General features: G+C 37.6%; 1 protein-coding gene across 1 annotated transcript in view; it reads left to right on the top strand.

Annotated features, from left to right (window-relative positions):
* The window catches only part of LOC131043549 (uncharacterized), a 216,920-nt gene extending 211,666 nt beyond the window's left edge, over positions 1 to 5,254 (top strand). The window contains exon 10 of the mRNA XM_057976765.2: positions 4,724 to 5,254. Coding sequence (XP_057832748.2) covers positions 4,724 to 4,885 — 162 coding nt within the window. The 3' untranslated portion in view covers positions 4,886 to 5,254. The remainder of the gene's footprint in view (positions 1 to 4,723) is intronic.
* Positions 5,255 to 13,665: the final 8,411 nt, after the last annotated feature.

The raw sequence follows: 13,665 nt of genomic DNA, 5'->3' as shown, positions 1-13,665 counted from the left end.
ATTTTTTGATGACATCCTGATTTACAGCAAGACTTGGGATGAGCACCTTAAACATTTGGAGGTAGTGCTTAGTACCCTAGAGTCAGAAAGTTTGTTTGCAAAAGCTTCCAAATGTGAATTTGGAATGGAGGAGTTATTGTACTTGGGTCACATAATCAGTGCTGGGGGAGTAAAGGTGGATCCGGAGAAAATAAAAGTAGTAATGGATTGGCCACCTCCCGAAAACTTGACTCAATTAAAAGGATTTCTAGGTCTATGTGGTTTTTATCGGAGGTTTGTTAAGGGGTATTCCCAGAATGCTGCTCCTCTTACTGATCTCACCAAAAAGGGGGCCTTTGTTTGGTCCGAAAGAGCTCAAGAGGTGTTTGATAAATTTAAGAAAATCATGAGCTCGTGTCCAGTTCTAGCCATTCCAGACTTTTCCAAACCATTTGAGTTGCAGTGTGACGCATCAGGTGAAGGAGTTGGCGCTGTCCTGATGCAAGACAAACACCCTATCGTGTTTGAGAGCAGAAAATTGAGGGGTGTGGAGAGATCCTATTCAATTTATGACAAAGAAATGCTTGCCATTATGCATGCATTAGCCAAGTTCAGGCAGTACTTGGTGGGAAACAAGTTCGTGGTAAAAACAGACCACAATAGCCTCAAGCATTTTATGCACCAGAAGGATTTAAATGAGAGGCAACAGAAATGGGTGAGTAAGCTGCAAGCTTACGACTTTGACATTGAATATGTCAAAGGGAAAAATAATGTCGTGGCCGATGCTCTCTCCCGACGGCCTCATCTTAGCTCATTGTGTGAGCTTACTGCAGATTGGAGAGACATGTTGCTTGCTGATTATGCCAAAAATCAGTTTGCAACCAGCATTTTAGAAGGTACTTTCCATGATGAGAAGTATCAGGTGGTTGAGGGATTGATTCACTATAAGGAAAGAATCTTTTTGGTGGCTGATTCTAAGCTCAAAAGAAAGATCCTTGTGAATTTTCATGACATCCCAGTTGCTGGCCATCAAGGTTTTTTCAAGACCTATAGGCAGATCCGTGAAAGGTTTTCTTGGAAGGGTCTGAAGAAGGAGGTGCAACGCTATATTCAGGAATGTCCTGTTTGTCAAGCGAATAAGAATGAGCATACATTGCCCGCCGGATTGCTGCAACCACTTCCCATTCCCAATCAAAAATGGGAAAGCATTTCAATGGATTTCATCACTGGGTTGCCCAAGGCCCAAGGGAGGGATTGCATTTACGTGGTGGTTGACAGATTAACCAAGTTTGCTCATTTCTTTGCCATTACCAGTACTTTTTCTGCAGCCCAAGTTGCAGATTTATTTTTTCGAGAAGTGTTTAGGCTTCATGGATTGCCAAAGAATATTGTAAGTGATAGGGACAGTAAGTTCCTAAGTACATTTTGGCAGGAAGTCTTTAGAATGAGTGGTACTGTGCTGACTCCAAGCACAAGTTATCACCCCCAAACTGATGGGCAAACTGAAGTTGTGAACAAGTGGCTGGAAGGCTACTTGAGAAATTATGTGTCAGAGCAGCAGAAAGCTTGGGTTAAGTGGCTGCATATAGGCGAGTACTGCTACAATTCTACCTATCATATGTCAATCAAAATGTCTCCCTTCTTGGCACTTTATGGGTATGAAGCACCCAGCTTTGCAGATTTGGTGTTTGGGGATAGCAAAGCCCCTTTAGCCAAGGATTTATTGCAGCAGAGTCAAGACATAATGAGGTCCTTAAAGGATAATTTGCAGATTGCACAGAATCAGCAGAAGTTATATGCTGATCAGAGACGGGTAGAGCGTTCTTTTGAGGTTGGGGACATGGTCTACCTCCGGTTACAACCTTATAGACAGTCTACTCTCAAGAAGAGTGGAGCTGAGAAGCTGAAACCGCGCTTCTATGGACCATTTAGGGTCATCAGGAAGATTGGGGCTGTAGCTTATGAATTAGAGCTACCTTCAGATAGCAGAGTGCATAACGTCTTCCACGTGTCTCGCCTCAAGAAGGCACTTGGACACAATGTGGTTGCTTCTTCACAGTTGCCACCGTTGGACGAAGAAGGACTATTGATTTTAGTTCCCGAGGATATACTTGATGTCAGAGAACGTTCTTTGAGGAATAGAACTATCAGAGAATATTTAGTGAAGTGGAAGAACCTACCTTTGGAGGATGCAACATGGGAAAATGATGAGATATTGCAGCATCCTGGGTTGCGATTGCTTGAGGGCAAGCAATCTTGGGGAGGGCGGACTGTAATGACCCCTTCTCAAACCTGATCCTTTCTGCAACCGTTGGTCTCTTTCTAGGAAGCTCGGAGGCCAGTCGGAGGGTAAAATTAGGGTTTCCTATTTTTGAGGAGGTCTTTTTGGATGGGTTCATCGTCGGCTTTTTCTGATGGTTCAGAGGGCTTCGCAACGATGTCTTCATCTCAGTTTTTGGAGCAGTTTTCAGAATTTACTATTTTTAGTAAGTTCTATTTTTGGCAGGGCTCGCGTGGCATCGGGCAATCTCTACATCCTGTTCAGTTAACTCCAGGAGCATGGTCAGGTTCTAGCTTCAGATTTTGGAGTTGTGTGGTCAAGTAACTTTATTTTAATTAAATAATCATTATAATTATAAAGTTGCTTATCCCCCCTTGGCCTAGTTCAACAACTTAGAAACATCACTTAAAAGGGGGACTTTATGGGTGGCGCCCTCATGGAGGATTTATTTAATATTTTATCCTTGGCCAAAGTCAAAACATGGCGAAAACTTACCAAGGTGATATTTTTATATTATTTCATTTGACTTTTTGGCTAGGTGTGATGGCGCCATGTTGAGGAGGGGATTAGGGTTTGCCTTGGAAATCGAATTAGGGTTTTGAGGAGGCAAGTGAAGCTATTTATTGGAGTCTTGGGAGGATTGAATGGATCTTTTGGCAGAATTTGTATTTGGGCAGCCGTCTGGCTCTGGACATGCTTCAAGGAATGGAAGCCTTCTAGCATAGGCATCTCTTCTTGCTTGAAAAATAGCAACTAGGGTGATTATATTCTCTATGTAATTGCATTTAGCCGTAGTTTATCATCAGAGTTTTCATTGTAATCATTTAGGCTTATAGTTCATTCAGTTTTCTGCATCTAGAATTCCCGCGACTAATTTCATGTTTTGTTCACAACCAGAAAATACAAAAAAATTGCATTGTGGGTATTAGTTCTTTGTATTTGCCTCACCTAGGCGTTGCATTTCCTAGGGTTTCAGCAAGTTTGGTTCATGCATTTATTTTTAATGACAAATCGTATTTTGCAGCCAGCCGTACCATTTTAAATGCATTGGAAATCGTGCCATTTTTCATTGTGAGGGTTTTGCAGTGTTGTTTGAGTCTTTCGCAGGTTTCCACGTCACCAAGGCATTTTGCAATTAGTTTCCGGAGGAAAGAAGATTGTACGAGGACGAAATGAGCTGTTGGCAGTGATCCATGGGTTCGCGGCTGAAAGTGCAGATTTATGTTGAATCAGAAACTCTCTTCTAAAAGGGGAGTTGTGAAAGAATTTCTTTTGATTGTACTCTGACCAGTAGTACTGGCAGTCTTGAACTGTGATCTTGATTATAATTGTCAAGCTAACCAAACTTATCTTATCTACCTCCATCCTATGGTAGCTCCTCTCCCTGTTGGGATTGAAAGCACATCCTGGATGTCGAGTGTCTTTTCAGTTTCTGCAATCAATTAAATTCAAGCATTTAAGTTTCACTCCGTCATATGGTAGCCCCTATCCGTCTGGAGTGGGTAGCACATACTTGGCGTTGAGTTCCTTCCAGTTCTAGATTTCAGGGACCCTCTGACCAATGCTCGCCATCCCGGCGCCATACTGGTTAGAGTTCTTTGCATAAGCAACTAAGACCCTCTGACCAATGCTCGCCATCCCGGCGCCATACTGGTTAGAGTTCTTTTCATAAGCTCCTAAGATCCTCTGACCAATGCTCATCCACACGGTGCCATTCTGGTTAGGGTTGCTTCAGCAAATCAAATACTTTTTCTCAGAACTAATTGATCACTCATATAGTTGTTGTAATTAAGTTGATCAAAAATTTCAAAAAAATTGGCTAGGGATATTTCAATATCTGAGCTAATTTTGTACTTATCTAGATCTTCTTGGTTTTCCTCAATTAAGCGTTCCTTTGTCAATTTATTGTCAGGTTGCTCTCCCTGAAAGCACACACAATGATTTGGCAAAATTTACTTTCCTAGATCTTCTTGGTTTTCCTCAATTAAGTGTTCCTTTGTCAAGTTAGAGTGTCAATATGTTGTCAGGTTGCTCTCCCAAAAAGCACACACAATGATTTGGCAAAATGTACAGATCAGTGTAAGAAGCATATAAAATACTAATATTTTTTTATAGCCGAGCATGTTATATTTCCTTACATGTGCAGGAAGGTGACCTTAGCATGTTGATTGATAATAGAGGACAAACTACCAGATTCTGTTTTCAGTGTGTTGAGAAGTATTCCAGATTTCTAGATATGTTGCTAAAGAGTGTAAAGCAAAGTGAAATGATTGTCCTTTTGAATAATTCCAAACCATGCCATTTTGCTTAAAAATTTTGAGATTGTATTTGTCTTTCATCCTCACAAATCATACTAGTAATTCTGTATTCATTATCAAGAATCTTGTCCTCTTTTTGGTAGGTGGTCTGATTGAGAAACATTTTTTGATGATCTATGTAACATCCTTGACTGACAGATTTCAGGTTAACAAGATGGTAGATATACTTGATGATTGGATTAAAACAGAAGAAGAAAGTTCAGTTCAAGAGTTGTCCCGGTCAGTGAAATCAGCCTCCAAACTACTGAAATCTACATTAGCTGATAAATCCTATGTGGACGATAGGAAATCAGAAAAGCATTCATGACAATTTTCAGTTATGCACCTTCATTGCAATTTCTACAGAATGTGTTACATGACAAGAAAAAAATCATTACTGATTGGCCAGTTGTCAAAAAGAATGTAGGATCAGTTGTCATTTGCTCTTGAAAAGGTTCTAACAATGTATTCAACCCATAGACACCAAAGCTGGTACTTATTTTTTGAAGCCATACTGACATTGTCCTTGAATCTCACCTTTCCAAGAAAGGTTGAGACACTCAAAAGTGGACAAAAAAGTTGATTGTAATATGGTTTAAAGACGTTTATATGAAAGAACTAATAGCTGCTTTGTCCCAAAGTGATACCTCGGATGTCCAATCAAAATGGCTTTCAATTTAGTCTTTATTACCTTTTACCAAGAATATCTGATTTTGAAAGGCAGATAAATTAGAGATAATAAACAGTTGCTGTTTTCTCATTTTGTTTCCAATGTAATCATGATTCCTGATTTTACTATCGTTTTTTTCAACAGTATGTCTTATTTTTTGCTTTACTGATTTTGAATGTGTTTAAACTTTATACATAAACTTTCTGTAAAATATGGTGAAAATATTATATATAATTTGCAATCTTGCTTTAACAATCTTTATGAGTGCTAGATAAGCTTTTTCTCTCATTCTAAGACTGCTTCGCTGCTTCCAGATTTTGACCTAACAGTAATTAATATTTCCATATCATCAATGCAAGCTTCCTTGAAAATCATGTAAGATTAAGAATGTGACAAAAACGAATTGAATGTGAAGGGAGACACCAACTGCTTGCATCTTGGAAGCATTATTTGCTGGTGCTGCAAAAATTTTAAGCTTTTTATTCATCTCTGATAGATTTAGATCTACGTTACTGGGTTCTGCAGGTGGACTCCCCGGGTCCTGGTCTGGTTCCCCCTGGATCCTGGTCCTGGTCTTGTTCCCTCTGGGTTCGGACAGGGTCCTGCCCACAGCCTGTAGGTTTGGCCCTGTGAACGCAGGAAGAACCCGGGCAGAATTTTTGAGAATTTCAAGGAACTTGCAAGGAATTTGGCACTGAAGTCAATTTTTTTGACTTTTTTAAAGTGTTTTTTTTGGCCCAAAAGGTCTGATATGTTAAATTCAGTTGATGCTATGAATTGTACGACACCCCCTAAGGTCATTCATGCTTCAAGGTATGCATCCCAAAGTCTCCAATATGCAGCAAGGACTGAGTTACAAGTCTGCAATAAGTTTTTGAACGCACAGCGTTGAAGGAATGGACAGCTATAGACCAATAAAGGATAGGAAACACTCTATATCAGGTAGGAAAGCAAGTAAGCTCACCCAGCTAATTTCCAAATTCATCAACAAACACTCTAGAAAGCCTCAACCTGTACCAGCACCTTGAATATTAGCTCCAACTCATACCAAGACTCATTGAAGGATTGAAAATATGCAGTTTGCTGCACTAAACAACCACCTATGGGTCTGCTTATGATTTGCTGCTGAAGTAACATGCCTGGAACTGTATGGCACATCAAAACATGGTGTTTTCTTGAGTTTCCCCAAACAAAACCCATCAATGCTCCACCTGCAGGTCAAGGCTCCACAAGATGAAGTGAATAACATCCCCAAGAGGCAGCAAGTAGGCTACCATGTTCACACATCAGCACCCATCAGTTTGGTATATACATCATGACAATCGAGTTTTTACTATTAATATGGTGGTGTATTTTGCTATGTTTTTTGACTATTAGCAGAGTGGTGTATTTTGAACTTAACTACTGTTGCATATATGTATATATGTTTCATTTTTATATGTTTTTGTACTAATGAACCCAAAACCCTAAAAACAAGCTGGCCAAACTTGCTAACCCGAATCTCGAGCCCGAACCCGAGCCCGAGCCCGAGGCGGAACCGGCAACTTAGATTTAGATCTAAGACTAATTAATTTTGCCATATCAACCATGCAACCTTCTTTTAACATTATGTTAGATAAGTACTAAGAACATTACAAGGATGAACTGCTGAATGTGAAGGGGGTACTTACTTTATTGCATCTTTAAACAATCTTTATTCATATCGGAAGCACCAGAATGACTTATAATAATAGCAGCACAATAATTTGAGTACAAGAACAATAGCATCAGACTAAGAAATACAAGTAACTGAGAGTCAAGGGTATCACAGGTCTTGAGTAGCTTTCCTGTTTTGATCCTTACTCGTAACAATCCATCTGTGGCTGATGGAGCATTTTGCTGTTGAAATACACCATAAGATACACCTTATTTATGAGTTAGTCGTACATTCTCAAACAAAATTTCTTGTCATTTATGTGTACTTCCAATTCATTTTGTATAAATTCATATAATTTTTCGTTGTGATCCTCAAGAAAATTGCTGTGATGTTGTCATGAAAGCACCTATTACCAACATTTTTTTATGCTTATTTCGCCAAAAGGCAATCTACAATGACAGCAAGAGCCTTTGTAACAAAAAACTCTGCAAATGAAATTTGACGTTCTCTCACATGTCCTCTGATGTGTCATATTGGTGTGAGATGATTGGCTAGTTTTCTTTTTGGCCACTGCCATTTGGTCAGCTGTATAACCAGGAAATTAAAATGTCACGGGGGTTGCCAGTGAGGAAAAGAAACTATCATTACCATGTGGTGGGTGAGGTAAATGTTGGTGAGGATATATTTAGCATGTAAGTGGTGTGGAAATTGCCAGGCTTTCTGGAGAATGAAGTTGCTGACAACCATGCTGCTATTTAACAGACTGTCAAAAATAGCCAATGCATATGCAGGTATCTAAAACTTTTTATAACCGACGTGAGTGGACTCATTCATAGATTTTAAATCTACATGATTCGCTGAGGGAGATTGAGGGCAATATAATGTTGCCATTTTGTGCTCTTTTTGGCTGTGTTTCTATCCAACTATTTTCTCAACTTGCCATTCGGAGTAGCAAGGCATGAGAGTTTTCTTTGCCGAGGGTTGCAGATTGAAGAATATTATAGAGGCTCCAACACCATTCTGATACATTTTGCTTTATAATTTTTGTATTTTATGTGTAATATGGCACAAAAGTATTGTCATTTTATGGCGACCGATGCCAATGAGTGTAAAACTGGTTCTATCACCTGCTTTGCCTATACTTATATTATTTGCAAGCATTCTATAATACAATTCACACCTTATATTGCATGCATTCTATAATACAGTTCACCCACCTTATATTTACATCCACAAATATCTAGGCAATGCCTGTCCTGCTTGGTAATATCTTCAGCTAAAATTGTAGGTACTCTAGCTGCTGCAATATCTGGTAGCATGAGCTTAAATAAGATGATTTTACTCCCATTTGCCAGCAATATATTCTTGGGTTAGATCTGAGACATAGATAAGCATGATGTAAATTCCTATCAAATGTAAAATTAGAGCGCTGCAAGAAGTAAATAAACTTAGAAATAAAAAAGAAATGTTCTGCTCAGCTGCTCTTTTGTCCACTGATGTCTGTCTGTTGTTTTGCTAAACCCAATCTTCTTGATGCTGCAAAAACACATTTTCCTTTTTCATCTCAAATTATATAACCTACCCAGCCGGCCCACCTCTTTTCTTAATTTTGTTTTATCCTTTAGAGGGCCTCTAGGCCTTTTTATATCACCCCACTATCTTTGTAGATCTTCATCCCGATTAGTAAAAGTAGTACCAGATTCAATCTGGGCTGTGGCATTCAGAGCTTCACATATCCCTTCCTTAATTTTCTGAATGATATATTTTACATCCAAATTTGTGTCCTTGAAGATCATTCGGTTTCTCTCCTTCCACACATGACATACAACCATATAAGGAGAAACTATCCACAAGTTTATCCATAATGCTTTCTTCTTTCTTACCATCCAGCTGGTAATGAACTCCTTCAGATCTTCTTGTCTAGATCTTGCCCATCCTATAGTTGCTTGGATCCAGTTCCAAACTTTGCTTGCATACTCGCACCCGAGCATGAGATGGTTAACTGATTCATTTTTATTGTAACACATAAGACACCTGTTAGGGCCTTGAATTCCCATCTTTTGCAATCTATCAGCTATTAGAATTCTCTTATGGGGAGCCATGCATAAGGAAGCACCAGCTTTCAGTAACACCCACAGAGTTCCAACACAAAGCCATTGGCCATGTTTTATCCTCTTGTATAATGTTTTGTATTTGGTATCCTATCTTTACTGGGTATTCCCCCATTTTTGGTCCACAGCACACCACTTCGTCCTCTTGTTCTGTTTTTACAACTTGTCTTGAGCCAAGTTCCTCTTTCAAAATCATTTTCATGTCCTCTGGTATTGGTAAAGAGATAACATCGATCCAATTGCATAATCCCCTTGTTGTCCTTGACTAACTTCTAAATATAGTTTTGAACCTTAGCTCCTACCAAATTTGTTATGGCTTCTACGTACTCTCTTAATCTTTCTACTTCCAACAATGGCCTGTAAACATTCCATGAATTTCTCGAGAAGTGAGCACTTCTTCCATCCTTAATCTGCCATATTAGATGGTTTGTTATTAAATGTTTGTTGTTCCATAGAAATCTCCAGATTGGTGATCTTCCCACTGAATGACTAGTAGTCAAAATTCTTCTAGGCTCAAGGCTGTCCAAATATTTGTATTGGAATATTTTGCACCATAACCTATCAGGCATTCTATACATTCTCCATGATAGTTTTGCTCGCAAAGCTATGTTTTTCATATTCATTTTTCCAAAACTAGCACCCCCTACCATGTTAGGCATACTTGTTGTATCCCAATGAACTTGAGGGATTTTCTTTTCTTCCTTTGAGCCTTCCATAGAAATTTATTCGTAAGGCTCTCCAACTTGTCTTCAATTTTGTGTAGTAGGAAAACAAGAAATAACATAGATGGGAACTGCAACAAGTATCGACTTGATCATAAACATTCTTCCTGCCAATGATAGCCACCTATTTTTCCACTGAGTTGTTTTGTTTGTACACTTGTTAGAATCTCTTCCCAATGTTGCAATCTGCACGTTCTAGATATGAGTGGTGCCCTAAGATGTTTGGAAGGAATTTGAGATATGAGCGGTGCCCCAAAAGCTAAATTCAATCACCTACACACAAAGATGATACAACTTTGTTTGGTGAAACAAATTGGAGAGAAGCAAAAGAAATAAAAAATACATTGGAGGAATATACCATCTTGTCAATGTGATTAATCAATAAAGATAATTCTTCAATTATGTTTTTCAATACAAAGAAGACAATTCAATCTAGAACGTGCCATTCGATCTCAAATAGCATAGACAACCACCATTGCCACTGGAAGTTGCCCTCTTTAGTCATTTTGCACGAAATGGGAATGAAACATTGGTAATTATTCCCCCCTACAATGTGAAATTTCCACTTATTCACACAACCAAGAACACTGAAAAGTGAATCATATCAGACTGCATACTACTGTCTGGATCTTGCTGTCTAGATCTTGCTGCACATGATCACTATTGCCAATGAACGTATTCATTGAACGATCATCTTCCAATGAAGTATGACAGTCAGAGGATCACGACAGTCAGAGGATCTCTACAATCATCTGCTCTCCAATACAATCATTTTTCAGCATTCACACACCATTCTAAAAAGTTGAAAGAAAAAACACACTGCATATTGTACATTTGTCACCATATCAAGCATGCAACCCCGTCACTGATGACTGACGAGGTCGTTGATCGACCTCCAACCTCTGATACCTCCATCCTTCAATTATTTGTTGCTAGCTTAGCTAAATTTGACTGTGAGACTCATATATGCAAACCTTAATTGAATGTCGGTCACTACCAAAAATGCATTGGTAAGGTAATTTTTTATTTTTTTTGAATTTTGATGACACAATGATAATGACAATTTTTACAAACAATATGAAATGAATCAAAGTTTATAAACTAAAATTTCAGGCAACAACAACACCCTCACTTTGCGGGTAGCTCTTAGATTTCTTCACACTACACTAGGTCTTTCAAACCAACTTTGAAATGCACAAAAGTGAAAAAATTATTGGAACTAAATATATAATATTATTCTTGTATTCCATACCTTTTTAATGTTACAAATTAGAAATATATAATATGAATTATATAACTCCTATAACAATTCCACTAACATCTCACACTAAATCTAGGTGGGTTGTTCAACCACCTTTATTCTCTCCCTCCTATTCTCACTCCTAAATCTCTACGTGAGTTTTATTAACAACTCACATTTTTGTGCTCACAATAATATAATATTTCTTCACACTCCATATAATATGAATTATATACATATATAGGAGTTTTCATATCCTATATAATAGGAAGGTTGTTCTACCTCCTATAACCACTCCCCTATATTTGTGAGTTGTTTTATCAACTCACAAACAAACACTTATTATACTTTAATATCAATTTGTTTCTCAACAACTTAATATTAATGTACATAATTCTATATTATTAACCATATTGATAGTGCTATCTATGTGAACACTATTAATACAATAATACAATTTCCAACATTGCAATTATTCTACTATTTACTTCTTCCATTTCCTTTTCTAATCTCTTTCTCCTAAAAGATATTTTTGAATACCTCCTTGTTCCAATCTTTAAGTTTGGCTTTGGTATATTGCAGTTTTTTTCCCAAAAACGTAACTCACCGTGCCTTCCATTTTAAAATATTTCAACCATTTCTCAATGCTGACACTAGAGATTCCTCTTGCCATCACATGATCTTGAATGTGAAGTATGAATTAGCTAGTCTTTCACTCTCTCTGATTTCCAATCTAACTGAAAAATGATCTGAAGCTGATATTGGTAAAATGTTACTTTATGCCAAACTCCCCTCCAATGTTGTGATACTAAAAACCTGTCAAGTCTTTCTAGTATATTCATGAATCCAAACCTCTTATTATTCCATGTATAAAGTCTATTTGAGGTTGCACAATCCATTGCTTTTATGTTTCCCACAAAATCCTTGAAATCCATTATTGTGCTATTGATTCTATTAAGACCCCCACTTTTTTCATTTAGATCTAGGATTGCATTAAAGTCTTCTCCCATTATGAAATTCATCTCTCCTAGCTCCTTGATTCCATCACTTACTTCTGTCCATAACTTCTTATGTTCGATTTTTACTAGGCCATTCAAATTATAAAGCACAAAGCTCTTTCTTAGATTGGACATCTTAACCTAACATTCCATAAAAATTGTTTTGGAATTGGTTACTCTGATTGTGATATTCCTCTTTTTCCAAAGTATTGTTGAACCTCCAACCAAACCTTCTATTGGGTTTAAACAACCTTCCCACATCTTGCAATACTTTATAAATTTCCCTGCTTCTATTAAATTCATTTTGGTCTTTTGCGCAATGATGATATCTGATGACATTCTATCCAAATGATGCTTAACCAAGCGTCTATTGTCAAGGTCATTTAAATCCCTAACATTTCATGTAGAGAACTTCATTCTTCCTCAAGGGAGATCCCAACTCCCTTGATAGTTAAAAATTTAGAAATATTGATTAAGCCTTTTTCTTTAGCCTCCTCTTCTCTCCTTTACTTGTTTTTTTTTTTTTTCCCCGTCCTTTCTTAGCTTTCCCCATTACTTGACTACCAATTGGCTAATACATCTAATATCTACAATTCTAATCTCATCTTCTTCAAATTCATCATCCACTATATCTACATCAATGCCCATCTCTTCCTTGGTCTTCACCTTTAGGCTTTATGTTACTATGTCTTCCTCTATCACATTGTTCAATTGCATAACTCCTCCCTTTTCAACTATAATATGTTCCTTCTTATTTATTAATAGAAATTCCCTTCTGGGAGAAGATAATCTTCCTCCCGTTGAAGTTTCATTTATAGTTATTTGTCTTCCATTCTTTCCACAATTTTCTTAGGTTGATCCTTTTCAACTACCTAGGGCATTGATCCCAACCGCTATTTTGTCCTATTTTTTTGGGACCCATTTGTGAGTCACTTTGAGTTTCTTTTTGAAGTCAACTTCCTTATGATCTCTCTCACCACATTGCATATAGTACTTTTTTATCTTCCTCAACGTCTATCTACTGAATCCAATGTATCCCTTTTACACATAGTCGTATTTCTTTAGGCATCTGTCGGATCAATGCAATCTTTAACCTAGCATAAATATATGAATCTCCATTCACCAAATCTGCATCAATATCAATCAAAGCACCTAAAGATCGACTGTTTTTTTCCAGGCATCTCTCTGTCCAATATTGGACACTAGGAGATTATACATCGTGATCCACAACAATCTATCATAAGGGGTTAAGTTTGATCAGATTAAAGTTGGGAATCCACCTCTGTATATATAATATGGATTCCCGCATACTCTATAAGCCTTTGTTTAATACTTTGTCCCTTTCTTCTGAAGATATAAAAATGGCTATAAAAAACCTTTAGACATGAATTTATAATTTCCTGTGTTTTCCAATTGGCTTCCACCCATTTCATAATTTTCCCCTTATTCGTCTACGGCCAATAAACCAAAATATAATTGCTAATTCTGAAAGAAGCTCCACATCTTTGGTAGATTCTAAGAACACATCAATTGTCTAAAACCCCTCATGCTCCCTTGTATTGCAAGTATTCATTCCTTCTTCCTTTAAATCGTTTTGTGGGTTCTGTGAATGTGTATGATCACTATTTTCATCTATCATTTTAGTATCCCTTTTTAGATCTACCATTTTGTGTTTTCAATGTATGTGAAAATGCATTTTTAATTCTTAGTAAGAATGTAATGTCTATACAA

This window comes from Cryptomeria japonica, chromosome 2 (genome assembly GCF_030272615.1).
Source record: "Cryptomeria japonica chromosome 2, Sugi_1.0, whole genome shotgun sequence".
Classification (NCBI taxonomy): domain Eukaryota; kingdom Viridiplantae; phylum Streptophyta; class Pinopsida; order Cupressales; family Cupressaceae; genus Cryptomeria; species Cryptomeria japonica.
This window is presented reverse-complemented; position numbering and strand designations above follow the sequence as displayed.